At 37.9% G+C, this 23,703-nt stretch overlaps 3 protein-coding genes across 6 annotated transcripts; 1 reads left to right on the forward strand and 2 right to left on the reverse strand.

Moving 5' to 3' along the window:
• Positions 1 to 3,637: 3,637 nt before the first annotated feature.
• LOC106171365 (2-phosphoxylose phosphatase 1) lies at positions 3,638 to 9,524 on the reverse strand. The gene is made up of 5 exons (XM_013551673.3): positions 9,351 to 9,524; positions 8,822 to 8,929; positions 8,376 to 8,480; positions 7,908 to 8,056; positions 3,638 to 7,572 (listed from the first exon to the last, which is right to left on the reverse strand). Exons 1-5 carry the CDS (start codon positions 9,442 to 9,444, stop codon positions 6,517 to 6,519), a joined length of 1,512 nt encoding a protein of 503 aa, XP_013407127.3. The 5' UTR covers positions 9,445 to 9,524; the 3' UTR covers positions 3,638 to 6,516.
• On the forward strand, positions 9,412 to 15,578 carry LOC106176696 (uncharacterized). Of its 3 annotated transcripts, none has more exons than XM_086995438.1 (9): positions 9,412 to 9,493; positions 11,092 to 11,229; positions 11,540 to 11,702; positions 12,325 to 12,410; positions 12,899 to 13,002; positions 13,498 to 13,574; positions 13,948 to 14,034; positions 14,283 to 14,357; positions 14,840 to 15,578. In XM_086995438.1, the coding sequence occupies exons 2-9, from the start codon at positions 11,141 to 11,143 to the stop codon at positions 14,891 to 14,893; spliced, it is 735 nt and encodes a 244-aa protein (XP_086851564.1). In that variant the 5' UTR covers positions 9,412 to 9,493; positions 11,092 to 11,140; the 3' UTR covers positions 14,894 to 15,578. The 3 variants fall into 3 exon arrangements, with proteins under 3 accessions (XP_086851564.1, XP_086851565.1, XP_023933197.2); XM_024077429.2 differs by lacking the exon at positions 9,412 to 9,493 and adding an exon at positions 10,497 to 10,721; XM_086995439.1 differs by lacking the exons at positions 9,412 to 9,493; positions 13,498 to 13,574 and adding an exon at positions 10,494 to 10,721 and having other exon boundaries at positions 12,899 to 12,980.
• Positions 15,579 to 15,870: 292 nt separating this feature from the next.
• On the reverse strand, positions 15,871 to 23,409 carry LOC106176676 (uncharacterized). Of its 2 annotated transcripts, XM_013559158.2 has the most exons (12): positions 22,961 to 23,408; positions 21,854 to 22,029; positions 21,163 to 21,390; positions 20,810 to 20,918; positions 20,106 to 20,287; positions 19,738 to 19,971; positions 19,282 to 19,393; positions 18,792 to 18,979; positions 18,208 to 18,352; positions 17,920 to 17,955; positions 17,574 to 17,716; positions 15,871 to 17,407 (listed from the first exon to the last, which is right to left on the reverse strand). In XM_013559158.2, exons 1-12 carry the CDS (start codon positions 23,034 to 23,036, stop codon positions 16,295 to 16,297), a joined length of 2,742 nt encoding a protein of 913 aa, XP_013414612.2. In that variant the 5' UTR covers positions 23,037 to 23,408; the 3' UTR covers positions 15,871 to 16,294. The 2 variants fall into 2 exon arrangements, with proteins under 2 accessions (XP_013414612.2, XP_086851562.1); XM_086995436.1 differs by lacking the exon at positions 21,163 to 21,390 and having other exon boundaries at positions 22,961 to 23,409.
• Positions 23,410 to 23,703: the final 294 nt, after the last annotated feature.

Consider the following 23,703-nt stretch of genomic DNA (forward strand, 5'->3'; position numbering starts at 1 on the left):
CAGTTGAACCATGTTATATTCAAATGCACCTGAATATATACATGTATATATTATTTAGATACGTTTTGAAATGAAACTAAAAAGGTCAATGTTCGCTAAATCCCCAGACGTACCCAGACGTACAGAAATACCCCTTTTGGCATATGACATGTATCAAAATGTGCGGAAAAGTCAAAACGGAAGAGCAAAAAACCTTTCGAGACTAAATTAGCTTCAGGGCATGCTGCACACTAAAAGGGGGCTTTGGTACACTTGAACTTGTAGACTGGACGCAATAAAGTGCGGTTATTTTAGTACCTGTGATTGCCTCACTCTTCTCTTTCCTTTTGAAGATTTTCAACTAAAGAAAAATCTTAATCTGTGATCACACTCGGAAAAAACGCAACATAATTGATAGCTTTGGAGGCTGCTTAATTAAGCGTCGAACTCATAACGCAACACTAAGTCATTTTGAAAGATGGGGAAATCAATTGCATAATTCATTAAAAAGCTCAACAACCCTTAAAACACCACAGGAAGCTTTTCTAGAACCATCGTACAGATGGCTGGATTTTGAAGATAATGTGAATTCTGATCTTGTTGTAACAGGTTGAGTTATAGCAGTTATCGCAGTGAACGGTGGGTTTTACAACCAACGTAGACCACTTAATAAAGAAATCAAAAATTACATTGGGGCACATGAATCAGACATCCCATCCACCCAATCCTTCTAGCAGCGGCCAGTCGAGTGATATGATCCAATTGTTGTGCAATAATACTGGCAGAAGCGTGCACAGCTAAAGAAGAACTTACGTGTATCTGTGAATATCTACAGTAAACACAAACTGTCTGTGACCGTGGTAGAGGATTGTTACCAGTACAACCGTTACTGTTATTGTCACCAAGATCGAGGAAATTTGTGAGACGTTCATACATTGCACAGTTGATATAGCTAAAACGTAAACTAATGTATCTATTACCCCAAAGTGCACTACCTTTAATCATATGCGTGTCTTTTTTCTGGGGCGTCATTTTTTTTTTTTTTTTTAATTTTGGGTTCTAATAAAATGCAATTAATGATTTACACAAATAATACATAATGGTTGCTCATTTTCGCAGACTTATCATGTTTTAGGAAAGTTAAAAAATGCAAATTTCATTTTGTGTTATTGTAATTATCATTCTGAACCCGCTTTCCGGAATGGCGTAGCATGTATTTGAGCTCCGATTTTCAAGAAAATTTCTACACTGGATTCTCCAGTTGTCCAGTAGTGCATGCTCCCACCGCACTGGCTTTAGTTTCTAAAGACGTGTACGGTGGCTAAAGGTTCACGTACATATAGGACAGCCAGTGGTCATTCTATTGCCCTACAAGCCACTGAAAACCTTCTATCTTTTATCTGTTTGTTTGTTTGTGTTTTGGGGATGGCATTTGGACTATTGTTGTAAGTAATATTGACCCCCCCCCCCCCCCCGTCTTTGCCCTTAACTTAATCGTAAAGAAAATGAAAGTAGAAATTAGTTAATTAATGTGTCTGTACGTGTATGGTGAGAAAATGTGTTGGGGCAGCTGTTCAGAACTCCCTGTGGCCCCTAAGACGCTGACTGGCAGACAAGTAAGACTTCTGATGAAACTGAAGAAATAAAAGGTCAAAAATGTATAAAGATGGAAAAAATTGTAAATCGGTGACTGACCTCCGTACGAGCCTGTATTGGAAACGGTTGTAACTGACCCCTTTGCGAGCCGTCACTGGAATCGGCTGTGAAAGTTGTTTCAATTTTATTGGCAGGGCATTGCCCTATTGCGAAGCTCTGTGTCAAATTAAGGTGTGTGTTTTCTTTTATCAGTCTCAGTTCTAACGTTGAATATTCTATTTCCCTTTATTGCGATACCCGATTACATTCCGAGTACCAATTGAGAACATTTATGGCGACATTTGTATTCCCGTCAAGTGTTTGCAGTGCCCCATGTAATCAATTTCAGCAGTTCCTTTCAATTTCTCGTTCTTCAAGAAATGAAATGTTAGACATAGTTAACTAATTTGTTTGTTTAAATTTCATCGAGAAAGATCAGCAACAACAACAATAGCAACAAGAAGAACAATAATATAAACAAAACGTTGAGCAAATCCTTCACAATCACACATTTCAGAGGCAATGACCCGTACTGATGGTATGCTGAGGAGCGAGAGGAACCATAGGAGCGTTCCTCTTATAACGGTGGGGGAAGGGGGGGCTGGGGGGGCGCTGGGAGTTGGCGCAGAACAAGGCCGCCAATGAAAACAATCATGCTACTAATAATTATAATAACACCCGTATGTATACAGCTAATACAAAAATTAGCTCAGCCTTAAAAATTAATTTCAGTTACTAGCAAAGACGTTAACGTTAACTAAGCCACATGTAAAAGCAACAAATTACCAATCAACATACATCACATAATTATCAACCAGTATCACTGACAACCAATGATGAACGCACTTCAAAGAGCCACGAAATAGATTTACAGAAGAACAGCCCGAGGATTGATGTAACTTAACGAACTGACCGAAGCCTCTATCTACAGGGTATTTTGACCCACCGGAGATACACCGGAGCCAACTAAAGTCCAATTCAAAGAAATCTGGCATTGGGATTGTTGTTTTTGCGTGGAATTTTTACATTTTAATTTGCATTAAAACAGAAACTCTCTGTCCGTGCTCTCCTGTGTAGTTTTGTTCGTCAGTTATAAATAGCGACTACGCTACTGTGCGTTTTGATGTTATAGGCATATATACTTTTGAGATAAAAGGTCTCATTTTTTCAAAGGACAATGTGTTTCCTTTGTTTGCTTTGTGGATATGTTCAAAGTGCTGCAGAATGGGTCACAGTGCGGGCAGGACTCACATACTTTTGACGTACGTACATTTAGAAACGTACCTGTGGAATAAATTTGATTAAATTAAGCTTCAAGTGTATCAAATAATTAAACGGTGACCTTTCAAAAAAAAATCTTTCTCTGTTTAGGTCGACGCGATTTAAACGCCAGTCACCTGTGTATGCACATGTGTATTTGTGTTTTTCGAGAAAGAGAGAGATAGAGATAGACCACAGGAACCAAACACGCTTCTTGTGAGGAAAAAAAATGAAAACAAGTCAAAACTTAGTGATTGGTTTACTGCCAATTTAGTTTAGCATTGTACAGAAACATGACTTTTTGTACGTAACGACCGACTTCTTTTCTTTGAACATTAGTAAAGGCAACTGCCATGTCAATTTTAAGCTTTTCAAACTTTCTACTTGCGTGGGGTCTCACTTGTCTATATGACCCCCTTTTGACCCCAAGAACAAACGCTTTAATCATTGTTAAGGGTTTATCCTCTTCTATGAAAAACATATCCACAGATACGTTTTATAGCGATTTTGTACCGTTTTAATGTAGAAATTTTCTTCACACCACTTCACCGCCCTGATGAGGGTGTTTGTCGGCTACCCAACTCAGAGCACCTTCAAGGGTTAATTTCTCTTTAAGTACGGGGTATTTCGGTACAACTGAGAATACCCTCATTACTATAAGAACGGGAAACCAAAAAATATTTAAAGTGGTGCAATACACAAATTAATAAAAAAAAAATTTCCACTTTTTTAGTCATTCTAAAGAAATGATTGTAAACAAGTGTTTATTGTCACAAAGTTAAATTCTTTATTTTCTAAGTTCATATTCAACGTTATTTCATGTACATGTCCCAAACGGCACTTCAATAAATGGACGCCGTGAAATGACGTCATCAAATGTCTTCCACAAAAGGGAAACTAGTTAAATCATGCAAAAAGTCTAATTAATAATGATACCTTAACAACTAAGAATCTACTTCTTGTCTACCAGAAGGGAGACTCGAGTCCTTTTTACAGGCAGCGGTATTCTCAACTGCAACAGCCCATGAACGAATATGTTCATTAGCTTGGTAGTTGGATCATACATGAAGATTATCAAACACAAGGCGAAAAACCCATACTCAGATACTGTTAGCTTACGGCCAACCTGACATTTATAAGAGGGTTCTGGCCGCTATACCACCGAGCGGTCAGTGAGCGTCAACATCTGCTCACATCCGTCTGATGAAGGCCTACGAAATTAGATCACTTATATTTCTTTGTATCATTTGTATCAATGGAACTCACGACTAAGGAACTTTCTGCCCCCTCTTCTGATAACTCCTCATAATGATATCGATTATAATATTTCTTGTTATTATTTTATTTATTTTTACATATACATGTTTAACTTATACATAGCAACAGGGAGGAAGACTTGTGAGGCATGTTTCACGTTTCTTTGTTATCGACGTACCGGGGTACTTAGTTAGGTCAGTAATTACATAAGGCAATGGCTATATGGATACCGAAAATATAGCAAAAAAAAAAATCTTTCAGAAATTTTAGTCATGTACAACAATCTACAACACTTTTAATAGTTTGAAATATGATTATATTTTAAATACTTTGAAACAGATGAGAGAGATACTAATGAAGTGTCTGATCCACTCAGTACATGTACCATGGTAAATCAAGCCTTCAAAAACTAGCGTTTTAACCCGTCACCACTGCCCTTCACCGTGACAAATATATTTACCCTCTTATGGAATGTGAGCAGAAAGTATTATGAAATTGACTTAATGCACATACTTGTTAAAATACTTCAAATACTTTGCATTCTATTATTAAATACTGGATAAATATAATAAATATGTATTGAAAATTGAAATAATCAATTTTACAATATGAAATAAGGGTGTGAAATGGTGGTCCCGATCCACTATTTTTCAACTAAATTCAGCCAAAAATATCATGGCCCCTCAAACAAAAATAAATAAAATAAAAAATTAAAGAAAAATAATAAAAAATAATGATGATGAAATAAAACGAATAATTTTCACAAACCATATGAAAAACTCGTCAGCTAAAACTAGTTCACTTGGTAAGATAAACAGCGTTACCTTGATAAATCTACCGTGCACGTGTAACGTCCATTGTACCCCTGTATAATGTATATACCTAATCCGCTGACAATAACCAGTATTATAAACTGGAAATACTAGTATGAGAGGAGAGAGGTACCCTCTACTGCAGATAAATTGTGTGCATTTTTTTCTTTAATTGTGTGATGAATTAGCTAGAGACATCTCTGTGAATATCTGGTAAAAAATCAATATGTGACCCTGGTAGATGGTTAGAGAGAGGCATCTCCCCCATCCAGGTACATGTATGTAGTAAGTAATTTTTATAATATTGTGAAATCTATAAAATTGCCAGCTTATCAAGCTGATCAAGTCTATGATACAAATCTAAATACCAGTTATTTTAATAATATTATTCACTGGATCTTAACTAATATTCATCTATTTGTACTTGCACATAAGTTAATGTGTATTAGTAATATATAAATCTACTAGTCCTTGTATAGGAAAGTTAAATGGGAAACGTGTGGGAAGGAAAACCAAAAACAACATGGATGGACATCATAAAAGAATGGACAAATCAAAAATATAGGTAAAGTAAACGTATGGCACAAGATGGAGAGGCATGGAAATCTATGACAGCCAACCTGCTGAGAGTGGATGCCACCCAATGAAGGCGATGAGCACTTGTAAATATACTCAGTTATTTTAAATGGACTGGCTTTATATACTAACAGATGACTGCCATGACTATGGCAACATTTGTGTCCCACCCTTTGGCAGATCACTGAAACTCATAAAACTGAAGGTCTGTGTAACAAAGAGTCCATCCTTCTTTAAATTATACAAGTTAGGGTTAGCCTGATGAAATTGGGTCAAAATCTATGGCGAGGCTTACCTGTGCAAATTAATAGGAACTGGACTCTCTATATTGGGGGACTCTCTGTCACGTCAAAATGGTCCAGCTGACGGGTCACACAACCAATGATGACGTCACCAGCTTAGACCCCATTTCCAGAGATTAGATCGATCTACTTTAGATAGACCTAACTCCCTGGGGGTTCATGCTAAATAGCTGTCAGCCGAAAGTTAATTACCCCCTTACAGCTTGTAGTAGGCGGGACGGACATTTAAGCCAGATTATCTGACAGTAATCTAGTGAGACTCCCAGCGGGGATAGATGGATCTAAAAGCTCTGGGAATACAGCCTTAGATACATGTAGAAGATATTAATAATGAGGTTTAGCCTGGTGTTCTAACAGTTTCTGGAAAGTCCAGAACCACATGTGAAAATATCACCTTTGTTGGTTATTAGAAACAAGGTGTTAAAAAGAATAAAATGTTCAACTCTGTTTGAATATCACATCACAGTAATGTGTAGACACTCAGATCTAAAAATATTTTAAGAGAAAAACCATTGAAATGTAATACTTTGGGAAGAGAAAATGCACACAGGGTATGAACCATTTCGATATACAGTATTATAATACTTATCACCTTTGAAATTTGTCTTGGGTTGCTTATTATACTTTAACTGGAAGAACAAACAACAAAAAATAGCATTTATGAAATAAAAAAATTCAACAAAAACAGGAGAAATTTATCCGCTGCATGCAACCTCATAACTAGTTGTCTGAAATTCCCTAAGTAAACCAACCTTAGCAAATTTCAAGAAATTTTTCAATGGGCACATCCCATCAATGAGACTTCCTCCGCAGAATCTCAACTTCCTGGTGACATCTTTGCCGAGATACACCACCCTCATGTACAGCCTCTCATTGGCTACGCTCCTGTAGAGTTCAAAGGTCAATCGAGATGCAAATGGGGGCCATATCCCATCATGCAGTCCTAGTGCCGTCAGCAGTGGGGAGATCGTCGTATCGTGACCAGAGAACAGTGCGAACTTAACTGGCTGTCGTTTGGCTTTGTATTTGTACATGTGTGCCGCCATTAGCTTTGACAGTCTTAACACTAGAGGATACGCAATGAGCACCGAGGCCTTTCTATGACTATCTGACTGTTGCTGATACCCTATCAGAGTATAAGCTGCCTTCACTACTGCCTCCAAGTCATCTATATCAACACATTTCCCATTCAGTTTTGGTAAATCAACATTGTGGCATGCATAACCCATGAGGACGTCCATAATTTCCGCCGGCCATGGGGCACGTTTGGCTCCACTGAACCTGTCTGCAACAGAGATCAGGATTGGGTCTGTCTTGATTTTCTGAGTGATGTCTTCTCTCATTTGTGCCTTCAGCCGCAAAAGAGCTCCACACTTACAGGGCTGACCCAAAATCAACTCATCACAATAGTTATCATATTGATAACTACCAATATCTAGTCTGAACTTGCTGAAACTGAAACCTGGAAGAAATCCATAGAGGAAGGCCAGGGCGCTCTGCACAGTTCGCCCTCTATTGGTGGACATAAGAAGCATGTCAGATTGGGTGAAGTTTTCAGCAAGGAGTTTGTGCTTGTTGACGTAGGCACCCTGCAGGTGGAGGCCCAGTTTGACATGCTGCGTGGCTCCTAGTGGTGTTAACATGGCACTGCCACAGTGGTGGGACTCAGGGTGCAGCTCAAACCCATTGAACTGGGTCTGCAGGTAGGAGTGGGAAGACATGGTCCTCACGTAGGAGCTCATCTCTGACGCCTAGGGAAGAAAAATTGTATTATGAAGAAATGTATAGCCAAATATGATCAAAACTGTCTACCTCCCAGTGCTAAACTATTGTGGGTCTTAAATACAGATACATATTTAATCCTGTTACATATATCATCACTGATTTCATAAACTTGTTTTTGTTATTAGGCAAAAAAATATTCTATACAAAAAATGAATAAAATCACAAGAGAAAAATACAGAAAGCTACTTTCTAAATCCCTCATATTTTATCTTCTACTACTGTTATAATCTTTATAATAACAATAAGAAAACATTTTTCATTCTACTCATAGTCTCATATATTTTCACAGCATACAGTCTACCTGTTGAAGCAGGCCATCGTCAAATTTGCAGGATAATGAGAGCTGTTTGTACAGGGACAGCACGCTATTGTTCTGACCCATGGGGGAGCGATCACCATGGCGGATTACGACATAGGCTGCAAGCAGTTGATAGCCCCTGTTGTTAATGCCTAGGAAGAAATGAAGACATTTCTCTTGTTAGCTTATCAAAACATAAACAGTCCAGTTTTAAATAAAACAATTCATTTATTTATCTCTCTCTCTCTCTATATATATATACATATATATATATATTTTTTTTTTTAAATATTTTTTCTATCAATCCTGGGATTGATTTTCTATCAAACTATTCACAAATATATCAACACCTCTCATTCAATTTCACCAATCTTCTTCAATTAATATATTTATTTTCTAAGCATCTCCAACACATTGGACTTGGTACAATTTAATTGTCATCCTCTAAGAAAAGTCTGATCAGTATCCCACCTTCCCCGGTATCACCTCTCTCCTCCTGTCTGAAAGGAGAGTTACAGTAGCTGAGGACGTCATCTTTCCCATAGTCAAACAGAGCGCCTGGGTTGTTCTCACAGCCTGCAGAGACACAATCAGTGCAGTGTCACAGGAATAAGAACAATAATCAAAATATGGACTTCAACAACAGTTTACAGTATTGTTAAACAGTTTCTGGGAATGTCTTAAAAACAGAGCTTCAAACTTTACACTTGATCATTTACATCTACTTTAATTCAGTTTCATTGTATTTCATCCATTTATTTACCTTTATTCTTATTAACTTTTAATAGCTCTTTATTTGTTTTATCTTTTATCTATTTGAAATTAACTTGACCCTATTTCACTATCTAAATCCATTTATTTATCTTTGTGAGGTGTGGCCCATGTTTTTAAACCACTAAATATACTTCATTACTTACCTTTGAAACTTTTCTTCCTGGGAATGAATTCTGGTCTCACCTGTATGTACTCCCCAGCCCTGGAGTGCACTGCGGGAAGCCTTATCACCTCAGGACCTCTGGACAATGCTTGGAAGATAAAGATGTATAGAATACAGACACACATAAAATTGCATTTTGAATTAATTCATCAATTAATGAGCGAATGATTGAATGTTGTATGTATATAGCTAAATTGCTACTATTCAATGGATTGCTTACAGGGAAATTAAATGACAAAGTTCAAATACATTTTTTTTCTAAAAAGTATGAAAACTATATATCTTATTCAAAGGTTTTAGATTTAGCAATGAAGAATGACAGAAATAATAATATATACTGTTATCTTCATGAGGTCAAGGATTTCTTATAAAAGGAACAACAGGGGCCACCCTCAAAGTTTCATATGAATAATCTTATATATTAGCCAACCAACATATGCAGTAATTATATATTATAAGTAAATCAACACACACACACATATTAGCCAGCCCACACACACAATACTCACATCTGAGAATGAAGAACATGACGACCACCAGGACCAGCAGCATGGCCAGCTTGAGGCGCCACCATGTGGCACAACCCACAGCACTCACTGCCATAATGTGTTTCTCTTGCCAGTCACAATGATGTCATCACTAGCAGGAAGGGGTACGGTACATGAAAGCAAAGAAGGTAGGGGCAATGTTCTTGGTCATGTGTGTGGCTGAGAGTTTGCCTTCATCTTCATCGTGGCTAAAATACAAAGGAACAAAATTTAAATTGTACAGTGTGAACTGGAGTATATATGTTTATATTGTACATGCACCTCTACTAGTATGTACGCAGATAAATTATTGTGGAAAGTGATACATTAGTGATATAGATACTGGCACAGAATACTTCACAAGAGTGAAAAATGTAAATATGGTATACCTGTAAAAGGTTAAAATGAAATAATTTAAAAACCAATTAAAATATAAAAATACAAATGTGGTACAGAACAGCTTAAATAAGAATTTCACTCAATTCACAATGAAAATAGGACAGCAAATTTATAAATACGGTGCATATGGTCATCAATTCTAGGTCAGTGAGATATCTAATCAGTTACCCAGTTGGCACATATACACAATATAAAATATCCCATATGTACTTCTGTCGACTGAACACAAGGCCAGTGCTACTGTGTAAGCTACAGTTCAGGTTGTCACTGGTCAATAGCGCTGCCTGTCGTTATTAATAAACTCTATCAATACCTAATTGCATTGTAGTACATGCATGTACATATATGAGATACAACTGTAGCCAGTGCTAATGATTTTAAGAAATACTTTCACAATACTTATAGTTCTTGATCCCGTTTTCTGCACTATCGCGGACTTGATTATTATTTTCAAGTCTGTTTTATGAGGTATTTAGGTTCATCAGCCGATCAAGGTGAGAGCTGAGCGTGGCCATGGCCACATTGAAGCGCTTCCAAATTACAGAATCCAAAGACTGTAGTTTACAACGGCGTAAACACAGTGCGGATATTTGATACATTCGTCAAAAAATAATTATTATTAGACTAGTATTATTAAGCACTATTTTACATTAACCGGTGACACTGATAAACGAGCGCAAGAATTAAAATTCTTCATCTTTCTTGGCGTTTACGGGTGACTCTTACAACTAAAATCTCTAGTAATGTAAGCAACAACAAATGTAAAGATGGGTATATAGATCTACGTAGCAAAGAGTGAAAGTACCACACAATGCAATAAAACATACTGGAATAATTACCAAAAACTCTGCCACCTTCCACATTTTTCGCCGACGATAGCTTTATCCGATCTCCTTGTCACAAGATTTCTTCTTCCGGTTTCCGGTTTATTTCCCAGTGCTTGCAACTTGAAAGGTACCTCGTTTTTCTTGCATATAGTGTACCTATGAGTTCGTTTCTTAATTGAAATACTGCATCAAAATTTATTTTTACGATATCGTAACTTTTATTACATCTTTCTAATCGCGCCATAGTGTTTCCGTTATTGATGAATATTGCTGGATATTTCCCCAGATTCTTAAACTAGTCGAGACGTACAGACAAGTCGAGCCTCTTAATTGAGTCTTGTACAATTTGTAGCAATGAAAAATTAACGCCAGGAAACGACCGAAAACACAGGATTATGCAACCTTGCTTCTGCATTTTACATGTGTTAATTATATTGTTGTTCCAATACACATTTCTCTATTAATTTTAGATCAAAGCATTGTTAACTCAATTTCAGATGATGCCGGGGTGAATACAGTATAATCACCCAGCGTTTGACTTTGACAATGTTTCAAGATGTGACTGATGATGATGATGATGCAGAATTGAAAAGGACAATGTTGTTAGGTTACACTGATGTAGATGCTTCAAGCAGGTACTTTAAAAAGTATAGTTATAGGTAAAAAAAATGCTTGATGATAATTAAATATTAGAATTTTTATACACACAGGGACCATTACACATACTTTATACAAGGAGTTATCTGTTATAACTCCTTGCTTTATATCAGTACATGCTCTCTCACATACATGTACACAGTGCCTCAATCAATTCTTTTTACATTTTGTGGATAATGTTATCTTTAATTTTGACATTCCTTTTAAATCTTGTACATATAGCATATACTGTAAAGTGCATCTTCTCTAACCAATTTGCAAAGTACTCTTCATCATTTATTATTCCAGCCGTGCTCTACTTGGCATTGACATGAGACTGGAGTACCACAGTTTCAAGGTCCCCAGCCTACAAGATCACCAATTCCTCCCAGCATGCATCAGGAGCATCAGAGCCAAGCCAAGAGAGCAGGAATTTCAGGCGTTTCAGATTCTGAACTGTAAATATGAAGAGGTACTATAGCCTGAAATGTGTGTGTGGCTTTAGGCTGGATCTCCCTCTTCCACGGCCCACCCAATGAAACAGAGAAACAAGGGTGAGGTTATTTGGGAGACTTGGGAATCAGATGTAAAAATGTGTGTGTGTGTGTGCATGCATGCATGTGTGTGTGATTGTGTGTGTCTGGTGTGTGTAGAATTGGGAAGCAGGAAAAACCCTAACATAAATTTCCTGTAGGACCTGCATGTATCAAGTATAGGACTATGTCCTATACAGAAGGAAACTGGTCCTAAAATCCTATAGGGTTCTACAGAACATGCATGTATTTCCTAGGTAATAATCCTGTAGGACCTCTGATAGAATTTGCTGGAGTCACATGAAGTCCTAAAGGACTGTTTGTCCTGAAGGAAATTTTTATGAGGGAGGAAAAAATACTGTGGTTGGATGGCTATTTCAGGTTACTTGTCTTAACAAGACTAGCTAACATACATGTATGTAACGTTCCTGATATCTCTTTATACAGTATGCATGCCAAACTCCTTTCCCCAACAGCCTTTCTACTAGTACATGTGTTATATACCCAGTACTTCATTGTTTGTATTCTTGTTGCTGATAGAGGTGCTATTTTTTCTTTCAGTTCTCTGCAGTCATTGTGAACACCAGCGTCCCTGGTACACACTGCCACCTGGTGGCCAATACAATACTGGATCTCTGCGCTAAGAGGTAAGGGGGAGAGAAACTACATACAATATGACAGCAAAACACTTTAGTCATATAACAGTAACTATCATATTGCATTCAATGGCCATTTTGTTTCAGTTTGTTTATAGTTTGAGTTTGAGATTTAAGTTACATTTCAGATACATGTCTGGGTAGTTGTAAATGCCACATGTATCCAAAAATTTTTTCTGACAGTCTTCCAAATTTTCACTGTTGAACCCTGCTCCATTTTTGACTGTCTTCCAACAGAAAAAATTAGATGCCCATCAATGGAAATACAAAAAATTCTGACTGTCTCCAGAAGACCCCAAGGACGGCTTCCATCCTCCCCTGTTTATCTATATACCTGGTGAACAGGCCATTGTGTTCATTTTTAACTTTAATTCCATCGGAATGTTTAAGGGAAAATGCTGTAGTTGCTTTTAATTAATGTTTTCCTTATATGTGTGAAGGATATTTGAAATATTCCCTGTAATGTTCTTGCCTTCCAGTCCCTTCACCGAGAAGATAATATTTTTGGCATCCCTCAAGTTGGACCTCCCGTCCAGTCTACAACAGTCCAGAATGTTTGAGGTGGCCTGGAATACTGACCCTGGTATAGCTCTCATTTATTTATTTATTTATTTATTTATTTATTTATTTATTTTATTTTTTAACCTGACCTGGAATACTGATCCTGTCATGTCTGTAGAGAATACAGTGCACATATCTTTCTCTCAATATTTATTTATTTATTTATTTATTTATTTATTTATTTATTTATTTATTTATTTATTTATGTGTATTTGTTTGTCTGTCTGTCTGTTAATTAAGTTACTATTTTATTCAGTTGTGATTTATTTCTCTGTCCATTTCCTCCCATTTTGGAAACATACATGTAACTTTTTTATGTTCTTTGAGGAAGTTGGATTTTTCTGTTGATTTGATACTAATAAAAGCATAATGTTAATAATTTCATAATGTTTGCAGTTGCACTTAGATAACCACATTTCCTTGAAATTTTATTTTGCACATGATATAAAGCACATTATTATTAATAACATTTTCATTAGTTTTGTTGAGTTTTGCATGTTTGGTTTTATCTCTGCAGTAACGTCTTCTCCATCCCTCCCCGCGGACACCAAGATCTGCGATCCCTTCTTCAGCACCTTCTCACAATTTGCACAGGTTGAATTGTGTGATGCTTGATAATAATAAGACTGAAAATAATACTTGATTTTCCACACTAGATGTTTGATTTTATTTAAAATTTCATGCATGTTAGAAGTAAACTTATCAATATGTAGATGTAGCTCGGCATTTGATGGATCAGTTGACGTGAATTGCTATATGTAGCTATTTGATTCAAATTTTATTTATTTTGATTCTGTTTTGGTAATCAAGTCAGTGACAGACTGGGAAAAAATATCAAATATATTTCTCATTGTTGATATAGCAGAGGGAACAAACCCAGCTTTGATAAAACAGTTAGGTAGGTCATATTTGAAGCTGTTTGGTGAATCATTTTGAAAAAAATTACTTTTGTTTTTCTGTTGGCTAGGTTGAGAAGATTCCAGTGCTTTGTTTTATTACTCAGGGTCAGAGAGCTTTGTTTGGACAAGCTAGTACATTTGATGGATCTCTGCAGGTATTGCCTTCTCTCTCTCTTTCTCTCTCTCTCTCATAATATAATATAATATAATATAATATAATATAATATAATATAATATAATATAATATAATATAATATAATATAATATAATGCATATCTTAATATAATATTTACTGACTGCTAATCTTTTCTTGTATAATATTTTTATATATTTTAATATAATTTATTATTGTTATCTAAATGCTTTATTTATTTATTTATTTTTTTGTATTATTTTCCATCAGAATATTGCCACATTCCAGTCAGAACTGAACAGTTTAACTCGCCTCAGATTTGATCAAGATCTCAGTAACTCTCTGGTGAGGAAATCTGTGATATTATAGCCATATATATTTTATATTGGTATATTTGCGCAATATTGCTTAAGATCTCAGTAATTCTCTGGTGAGGAATGCAATGATACTGTATGTGAATGTTGATATGCAGGTTTACTGCTCTGCATTTCTTAACATGGTTATATTAGTGATATGATAACAAGTTACAACAGTGATAATAATAATAATAATATTGATGACATTTACTTGTGGCGTGGTGCAGATGGTGTACATGAAAAAGATAAAATGATGGCAAATGCCAGGATGTGAATTTAATTGTTTGCAGATTATATCTGTGTTTATTTTTACATTGGTATACATTTTTCTCTTTTAATTTAATCACAGCTCCACCAAACTTGTCTTTTGGACATTTGGAAGAGTTTTTTTCCTGTTTGTGATGATGAATTTTTGTATGTGCTTACACCTCCTGGTCATTATTTATTAATTTATTTTGTTTATTTTTATAGATTTTTCAAGGTCTTCCAGGAAAAGAAGCAGCTCCTGATTGGATATATGAGTAAGCTATGCTACAAATGTAAAGCAAGGATGACGACTTCCTCTCGGATTTGAAAAGTTTCCATTGGTTTTGGTTAGTGAGACACCATCAAGTAGCAGTCTAATATCACTTTCAGACCAATTAACTCAACCTCTGTATCGTTTCATTTTCAAGTCAGTGAATTATTTATATATTTTACGCATTCTGAATGAATTTATATTTTACTCTGACAAAAAGTTATGGTAGGCTGGGGTAGCGCTAGCAACTTTTTTGGCTTAGCCAAATCACCACTTTTTTGTCAATTGGTTATCAAAATGGTTATAATTTGACTAATACAAGTCAAATCAGGACCTTTTTCTTTAGCCAATTTAAGTCAGTTTTAGCATTTGGCTAAATTGGCGTGTGTAAGCGCTCCCCCAGGTAGATCTTTTGTTTTGAAGTGTTAGGGTTAGAGTATATCAGTATTTTATTGTTTAATATTGCAGTTGCTGCCTGTTTTTAGACAGTACAACTTAAATGTGATCAGAATTTTGCTCATTCTTTGCTCTCTTACAAACTTAAATGAAAAACTTCTGTGAAAATATATTTCAAAATATATATAGCCTAATTAATATGCTCACTATCTTTTCTGTAGTTTTTTCTTTCAATTGTTAAAATTGTTTGGAAACAATATCCCAATTATTAAATAAAATTCATCTTTTTGAAAGTTATCACCGATGATGGAAGGGTTGTTATTGCCAAGTCAAATTCAGTTTCATCGTTATTCGGTACATTGATAGGAAATTAGTTAGTTAACATGAATGGGTACAAAGGGGGATTGATTCAATAAAGGACCAGCCGAATGGATCCATCAAAATAGGAATAAAACTAACAAAATTTCGTTTTGTGGAAATGTTCGGGAAAGAAACAACGTCTTGCATTACGTTCCACAATAACATGATTTCTCGGTTCTTTCTTTGGCTCGGTTATTAGTGTTGAAGAAAACAGTCTTTGAAACGCGTATTTTGAAAAACAACATGCTTTATTCAGGTTCTAGTTTGAGGTACCATCGTCGTAATTCGTGATTATTTTTTTAATAATAGACATTTTTATATCTCAAGTTTCCCGTTTCTTATAAATAAATAAATAAGTAACAGGGAATACATTAACTAATTATTGATAATCAGTTTATGTGAATGAATGAATAATCTGTCACAGTTCAGTGAGAATATATTGCTGCATTCTGACGGTTTACTTCAGGAAAGGGAGCTGACAGTCAACTGAGCAACTGCGGGTTCCCTCTGCAAGTTTGTCTAAGCTGCAGCTTGCATTTGAAACTCGTTATCAAATAAAAGATCGTTATCAAAATGCTTCTGGACTATTTTACTTCTTAGGTAGAACTGCAAATACTAATGAAATTCCGAAAGATTAATAAACGTCAACGACCTCAGAGGTCCGTGCTTTCAACTCTTACCACTGGTTGAAGTCGACGCGGTTTCATTTGAGCGGAATTTTCGAACTCGTTATCCACCATGAGCGAGGCCGGAGAAATGACAATAGACGGCGGCAGCCGTTGAGAGGAAAGGGTGGAGTCAACCGCCGGCGAACGAATCGGCTGCAAGCGTGGGCGTGTCAGAGGCGATAGCCCCGCCCCGGCTATGCTTGACGTGACCGGTGGAAGGGATTTTACAGGAGGTAACGCCTTGACTGGAGGCAGCGTGCGGCGTTTCTGTGGCTGGAAATCGTTCAGAATGTCGTCTATCTCTTTCGTCATGTCCGGCTCGCTCTGCCTGGGCGTGGCTGTCGGTCGGCTGATAATGACGTCGTTTGAAGACTGCTGCTGCTGAGAATCGACGGCTGTATTGTCGCTGAAACGCACCCCCGGTCGCTTGGCGTCGGGCGTCGTTGAACGAGAGCGAGAGGATGAGGGTCTCCCTCCACTAGGCGCTGGGATAACGAGTTCTTCCTCTCGAATAGGAGGTCGCGGAGACCGGTTCCCGCTGGTGGGTCGTGATGAATTCATGTCACCTCCTACCGACGCTGATGGGTGGAGAGCCGTGACTTTAGGCGACGGGGAATTCCGGCTGGCGTCCATGCTGGCGACGCTCTGAGATCTTCCACCCGCTGCCATCGACCCTGGGCGTGCAGCACCAGACGCAGGTCGACCGCCGGCACTGGAGCCCGGGCGTCCTCCAGCACCGCTCTTAGGCCGCGCGCTGCTCGGACGCGGCGTCTTCTCGACAATGCCCGGAATCGCTGCGCTGCTATCGCCTTCACCGTCCGACAGAGAATCGCCGCCATCTTCGTTTGCGATATGATCGTCGTTCTTGTCGTTGTCCCGTTTGCTGTTGTCGACGGTGTCGTAGAGGTGCTGGTCGAACTGTTCCCGCATGTGGCGCCGCGTCTCCGCCTTGAACTGCTCGAACTCGGCGTCATATTGCTCCTCGTCCTTCCCGTACCGCCGGGTGGCCGCAGTGACGGGACGGCCGGATGCCGTGGTGGGACGACCGGATGCCGTGATGGGACGACGTGAGGCACCGTTGCTGCTTCCGTTTGAGGCCTGCGGTGGTGAAATATGATAAAATATATTGATATAAATTGCATAATATTAGATTATTTAAGACTGTTTTAAAGGAGGTACATGTATCACAGACAGAGAAATAAAATGCCGAGGAAATTTTTAGAGTGTTTGTATTCGGTTCATTGTTTATTAATCAAAGACTGACCTTTCCAGGGGACGCCGCTCGGTGATAGCGTTTCTTTCGTCTGGCGTCTCTTACTTTCTTGTAGCGTTTCCACAAATACTTGAACACACAGAAAGCAACAATTACCGCAAAGATAAAGGCTGCTAAGATTCCAAATACCCAACCTGAAATTATAGTAAGCAGCGATGCTGATAACGAACGTAATTATTTTGGAGGATGAATTAATACTGTATCTAGAATAAAGTACGTTAAGAGTGAAAATTTACAAACACGGTAAACAAAAAGAGAAACGCTAAAATCTGTGACAATGACGTCATGGTACGTGAAATGGTGACTTTAACGCGAGACCAAAGTTCCGTAATCATACCTGGAAAATCACTGCGCCCGTCTCCAAAATTGTATACTGAAAGAATATGACATATTTTTAGTAAATTCCTGGTAGCTGGAGTTCACAGGTATTTGTCTAGATGGTTGCAACTGTTTTTCATTTCACGTGTTTAAGAATATTAAACGCTTATATTTTACATAAATGCTTGTCCACCAGGTCAAAAGTCACCTTGGTTGATGCAGATTTTGGGTTTAAACCCAACTCCATCTTGCATACTTTTTAAAGAAACAAAAAACGAGCTACTAATGAGCACCGTACAAAGCTTACCTCTTGGTTCTCCGTACATCGTCCACACCAGAATGAAGCCTGTTCTCTGGACAGTTCTATCAGACCGGAAGTTAATAGACACGCGGGAGGAGTTGGTGTCGATTTCTGGCGGTATGGTGTACCCCGTGAATACTTCTCCATCAATCTGAAATCATTAACACTGAATAGAATAAATCAGCACGTATGTTTCGAATTATTTAAGTTTGCTAACTTCACAGATTCATTGCTCTGTATTCGGTATATTGTGTACCCGGTAGCAAATAAAGCTGAGATAGAGAAGAAGATGCTGCAGTACTAGTACCGTAGGCGTAGGGCGCAAGGTGATTATCGCGTCCTAGCATAGGCCTAATGTACCGTTGTAGTTTTAGAGACCCTATACCAAAGCCCGTTCTCGAAAATTCAGAGTCACATTGAAGTCTGTTTTTAACCGTGCAAATTATAACCGTCAAAATAACAAGAAATGTATACCAAAATATTACTAAAATACAATCAAGTCTTATACATGTATGTCACATTGAAATGCATGCTACCATTATCATATTTGCTACCATTACCTAAAACCGTTCATCATAACGTTAACATACCGTTAAAAAATCACAACACTCCTCGAGGTCCATGGCTGTGACCTTCACCTTGACCTTGAGTCCCGAGGACACAGAGATGTTCCAGGTGTGGCTAAAGTCGTTAGGGTACAGGGAGGGGTGCTGGGTGTCACTGGCTGACCGGAGGGTTTTCCCGTCCTTGTCTCCGAGAATTGTCGTCTGGCCATTACCTGGAGGAGAAGTGATCAGCGGAACATTCAATAGGCCTACAAGTTTGAAATTCTGGGACTCCGTTTTGGCAGTTTTAGACACAGACTACAGCTGTTTATGCCGGTTCAGACGAGAAAGGCACTAGACAGGGAACCAGAAAAATTTATTAATAAAACTTTAACGAGTTTCATTTCGGTCAAGTAGTCCATTAAACTGAAATGAATTTACAAAATGTCCCTATTAAAATCTAAAAACAACGAATACCTCTTGAAACTAGAAGAAAGAAGCCAGATTATATTTGCTGTTAACAATGCACCGTTACCTTCCACAGTGGGGGCGACAGATTGAGTGCAGGACGAGAGTTCAGTGATTGTGACGTCATCTATAGCGTAATCTCCATGGTTATCTATTCCACGTGACACTTCGAAGACCAGCTGCGAAGTAAAATGTTTAAAATGAAAGTCACATTCATCCAATAACATAAAATATTTGGCAAACGCTTGGGTCGTAAAATGCAATCTGTATTAAAAAAAAACTATAAGACAGGACTTAACTGTGCATATCGTTTTTAAAGAAATCAAAAATGATTTAAGTTTACATTTGCGCTTAATTACAAGATTAATGACGACAGTTGCTGAAAATTATTGTCGAAGTATTGAACATATTAGTTCAAACTCAAATGCCTTGTCGATGACACCGTGTCGTTAGTATGCGGCATCCTTTGAGACATGTCAGATGAATTGATGAATGATGTAGCGATTAAAAAGGGACATGCTACCTTAAACGTCTCCGAGGACGTTATCCTGAACGGGGCACTAGATGGCGCTTGCCAAGACTGTATCACGCTGAAGCCGCTAGCGCTTTGCCACATTGGTGCGTTGGGACTGCCGTCTATGTACACCCTGAGTACCCCAACACTGGTGCCCCAGATATGATACCAGAAGTTGAGATCTGCACACCCAGTGAACAGGGTGATCGGCGGGGAGTAGAGCAGGGTCTTGTCGTTGTAGACCTGGAAAGTATAAATTGTATTGAAAAAACAAATTATTCCAAAGATAATACAGACTGTGAGCCGTAGAGTAATGGAGTTAAAATGAAACATGGTCTAAGCATTTTAACATTTTTCATACTTCATTGTTTTCTTACCCCTTGGTCCGTCTCAGCATACAGATAATAGCCAGCGTCCGTGCCAAAAGTGTGGTCAATCTTGGGGCCGGTGGCTGGAGTGGGCGTGGCGTTGCTATGTCTCAGCCAATGGAAATTGTTGACGTTGGTCGTAGTAAAGCCACACCAGTCGGCTTCGAAATCACATGAGAGACTGCCGGTATCTAAAAAAAAATAAAATAAAATTACGACATTAAAATATAGGTTTATTGTGCATAAAGTTAAACGTTGACAAAGCCGCTTTTGGAAAAAGTTTCTATCATAAAAACTGACATATCTGTGTCAAAGATATGGTTTCATCAATCAATAACACCCCATTCTCATAGATTAGATCGACCTACATTGGATCGACCTAACTCCCTGGGGGTTCACGCTAAATAGTTGTCAGCCGGGCGGACACGAAAGTTAATTACCCCTTAAAGCTTGTAGTAGGCGGGGACGGACACTTAAGGGGGATTATCTGACAGTAATCTAGTGAGACTCCCCGCGGTGATAGATCGATCTAAAAGTTGTGAGAACAGAGCCTAAGTTAATGTTCAGTAGTTCAGGAAAGATGTGAGAGAGAACTTTAAGCCATAACTAAGATCAAGAATAAAGAGACCATATAGAGGGCCTACGTCATGCGTGACATAGGCTTAATGTATGTAATATCCAAAGAACTATTAAACACACTATTACCTACTTACCCGTGGTAGGCGTAATGGCATGTGGCGGGCATGAGGATGATGACGTCACGGTGATGTCATCCACAGCCAACGTGATCGCTCCATATCCTGCTGTAGCTTCAAATACTAGCTGCAAATAATATAGAGTACTCAATAGTCAAGACACTAAGGCTAGCCTATAACTTCAAAACTACAGTAGAATAATCTCGGTAGCAATTGCTCTGTAGTTAGTACATGTATATTGGTTAGAGTACATACTTGGCTTTTGTCATATTTTGATAAGTTTTATAGCTATATTTAGGTAGGTGCATGGTATTGGCCCATGTGCTGTAAACCTGTTCATTATTTTACATTAACTCATTTATCCAAACTACCTTAAATGTCGCAGGGAAGTTTATGGCTACGGACACTTGTTGCCAGGCGGGTAAAGGGTTACTGCCATTGAATGACCACAGAGTAGCCAGTCCGAGGAGGGCGTGACTCTTCAGTTTCAGGTTAAGCTCTCCGACGTTCGCCCCAGACGCGAAGTAGAAGAAAGAGATGCTCCCGCAGCCACTGAACTGAAAGTCAGGGCTGTACAAGCGGGCGTAGTCGCTGTAGGCCTGGCAGTGACAGAAGTGAGGTTTGCAGTATTTGTGATATATATAAATGTAATTTATACCAATGTAACTATAATCTATACAAATGTAACTATATTCAATGTACAGTAGCCTCCCTTTTTTTTTTTTTTTTTTTAGTTAATTTCATATCAGATAATAAAACAAAGCAGCTTTTACGTTTCTACAAGTACTATTTTGCGGCCATTTTGGAAATCTTAAAGAATATATTTCATTTATATTTTGATGAAGTGTCATAACAGTTGATTTAAATATTTACACGATTTACTTACCGTTTTGCTTTAAATTTTAGTTATAATAAATTTACACAAACATATAAAAAAATTTACTAAGAAAGACTGAAAAATAATTGTTTAAAAAGAAAAAAAAACACATGGAGTTACATATGTTGGCAACTCTCTAGTTTCCTGCAAGAAGTCTTGTTTTAGACGTCTGCCCAATGCCTTACCTGTGAAGTGGGATCAATAAAGAGAGCCTGTCCGGTTCCTGACCGGTCTGTAGGCGGCTCATATGTGGATGAACCGTTTCCTCTTTTCCAGTCAAAGAAATCTAGCTTGTCTTGCGTAAAGGAGCACCAATCGCTGTCAAGGTCACATGTCATGGAGGTCAAGGCCGAATATGTTACTTTGAAATGACAAATGAATATTAATTCCAAATTCTATGGGTGTTTCATTTCACTTTGCATTTTAACCTATCATTCAAAATAACTAACTCTTAATCACAATAAGTTAATTTTCTGGTGAATGTGAGTAAAAAATGGATAAATAAAGAAATACAAAAAGAATATGAACAAATATAGGCCCCTATACACCATGTAGTAATCACATCTTACACCTATTAACAAGTGTGTAAGGTAGTCAACACTGACATCGACAAACAAGCAAATTGAACGAATTTGTGCTCTGATCATTGCATGAGTAAAGCATAATTACTGAGTCCAAAAATGAAACAATCCTGTAACATGCAAACACGTAAAGTGAGTTTTGTAAAATGCCTTTCTCCATAATGATGTTTGCTAGCAGGTAAAAACCATATTTATAAGGTATTCTGATGGCGTATCAGCGACTCAAATAACAGAGGTCAGTGGAGTGAAGTAAACATATGTTTATCCTTATAAACAGAAGTGCCATCGACTAGCATTGTTAGTAAGACTGTTCTATAGTGTAAGAAAGGCTAAAGTCGTTTAGATATATTGATTAAGTCGATAAGGACTTTAGTGTCGTTTACAAACTAAACTACGCCCTATGGCCTCTTATGGCACCGTCCAGTGTGGCGTGGTCTGTGTTGTTATGTGACAGGCACACATAAAAGTGAGTCAGTTTTGTCTTCGGGGGACCAAGGTTCACACTCACTTTTTGGTACAAAATGCTGTCAATTCTTCTAAGTCATGAATATTGTTGTAGTTTTATTCCGTTTAAAGTGTCATTTTAATTAATCTATTCACTGAATATGTCGGAGACCCCGTACACAATCGATACAGATATTGACTTCGAGTATACTTTCTGTCACCACTTATGTCTGAATATAAAAATAATCCAATAATATTTTCACTTACCTGATGGATGAAGGCATGTGAAGATTCCAAACACAAGGAAGCTGATAGAACCGACCGGATTCTTTAACTTTGTCATTCTTTTATTGAAATGATACGGTCAATGTTTCGTTGTCGTCTCAATTCCAACAGTGTCCAGTCGCTGCTATAACCATGGCTGGTGAAAGGTTTACTGTTATTACCATCAAACTGTGACTTCTATGGGTATGGTAAGTTACACCAAAAACCTTTTAACCGAACTCTATCGCTTACTGTCAAACTGGCGGCGTAGAACTGAGGTTGCATCCAGGATGCAGACGTCGAGCTTTCCCAAAGACGACAATTTGTCCTTCCATTTGTGACTTCTCTACGTGTTGACAGGCGCACAAATCTATCCGTCGATATTAACTCATCAATATGTATGTGAGGTTAGCATTACAAGCACTAAATCAATATAAACATGTACACACGTTGACGAATTAATACGTCGATTAGGCTCTATTAATTATGCACAGGTACGTTTTAAAGCGCCACGCTTATGTTAAATTCACTCAGTCTCACGTATTGATTTTAATAAGAACAATGCTCGAGCAAGCACTACGCTTATTGGAGCCAATTTTGCTCCTCCACTGGCACAGGTCACTGGTTCCGATTAATGACGGGAGATCAATTTTCGGAGCGTTGAACAATAAAAAGGCATGCGCCAAACAGCCAAAGAGAAAAAATATTGCGTTTACTTGATGTTAGAATGCTACTGATGTTGTGTA

The sequence above is a fragment of the Lingula anatina genome, chromosome 9, assembly GCF_051362555.1.
Source record: "Lingula anatina isolate TDL-2025a chromosome 9, LinAna3.0, whole genome shotgun sequence".
NCBI classification, from domain to species: domain Eukaryota; kingdom Metazoa; phylum Brachiopoda; class Lingulata; order Lingulida; family Lingulidae; genus Lingula; species Lingula anatina.

Excerpts from the sequence above, each read along its gene's own strand:
- LOC106176676 (XM_013559158.2), bottom strand. The coding sequence starts at position 23,036 with ATGACAAAGTTAAAGAATCCGGTCGGTTCTATCAGCTTCCTTGTGTTT. Across the intron at positions 20,919-21,162 it reads ACTTCCCTGCGACATTTAAG|CTAGTATTTGAAGCTACAGC; the intron begins GTAGTTTGGATA and ends TATTATTTGCAG. Across the intron at positions 19,394-19,737 it reads CGTCCTCGGAGACGTTTAAG|CTGGTCTTCGAAGTGTCACG; the intron begins GTAGCATGTCCC and ends TTTACTTCGCAG.
- LOC106171365 (XM_013551673.3), bottom strand. The coding sequence starts at position 9,444 with ATGGCAGTGAGTGCTGTGGGTTGTGCCACATGGTGGCGCCTCAAGCTG. Across the intron at positions 8,481-8,821 it reads CAGGAAGAAAAGTTTCAAAG|GCTGTGAGAACAACCCAGGC; the intron begins GTAAGTAATGAA and ends GTGTCTCTGCAG. Across the intron at positions 7,573-7,907 it reads ACGATGGCCTGCTTCAACAG|GCGTCAGAGATGAGCTCCTA; the intron begins GTAGACTGTATG and ends TTTCTTCCCTAG.
- LOC106176696 (XM_086995438.1), top strand. The coding sequence starts at position 11,141 with ATGTTTCAAGATGTGACTGATGATGATGATGATGCAGAATTGAAAAGG. Across the intron at positions 13,575-13,947 it reads CCTTCTCACAATTTGCACAG|GTTGAGAAGATTCCAGTGCT; the intron begins GTTGAATTGTGT and ends TCTGTTGGCTAG. Across the intron at positions 14,358-14,839 it reads AAGATCTCAGTAACTCTCTG|ATTTTTCAAGGTCTTCCAGG; the intron begins GTGAGGAAATCT and ends TTATTTTTATAG.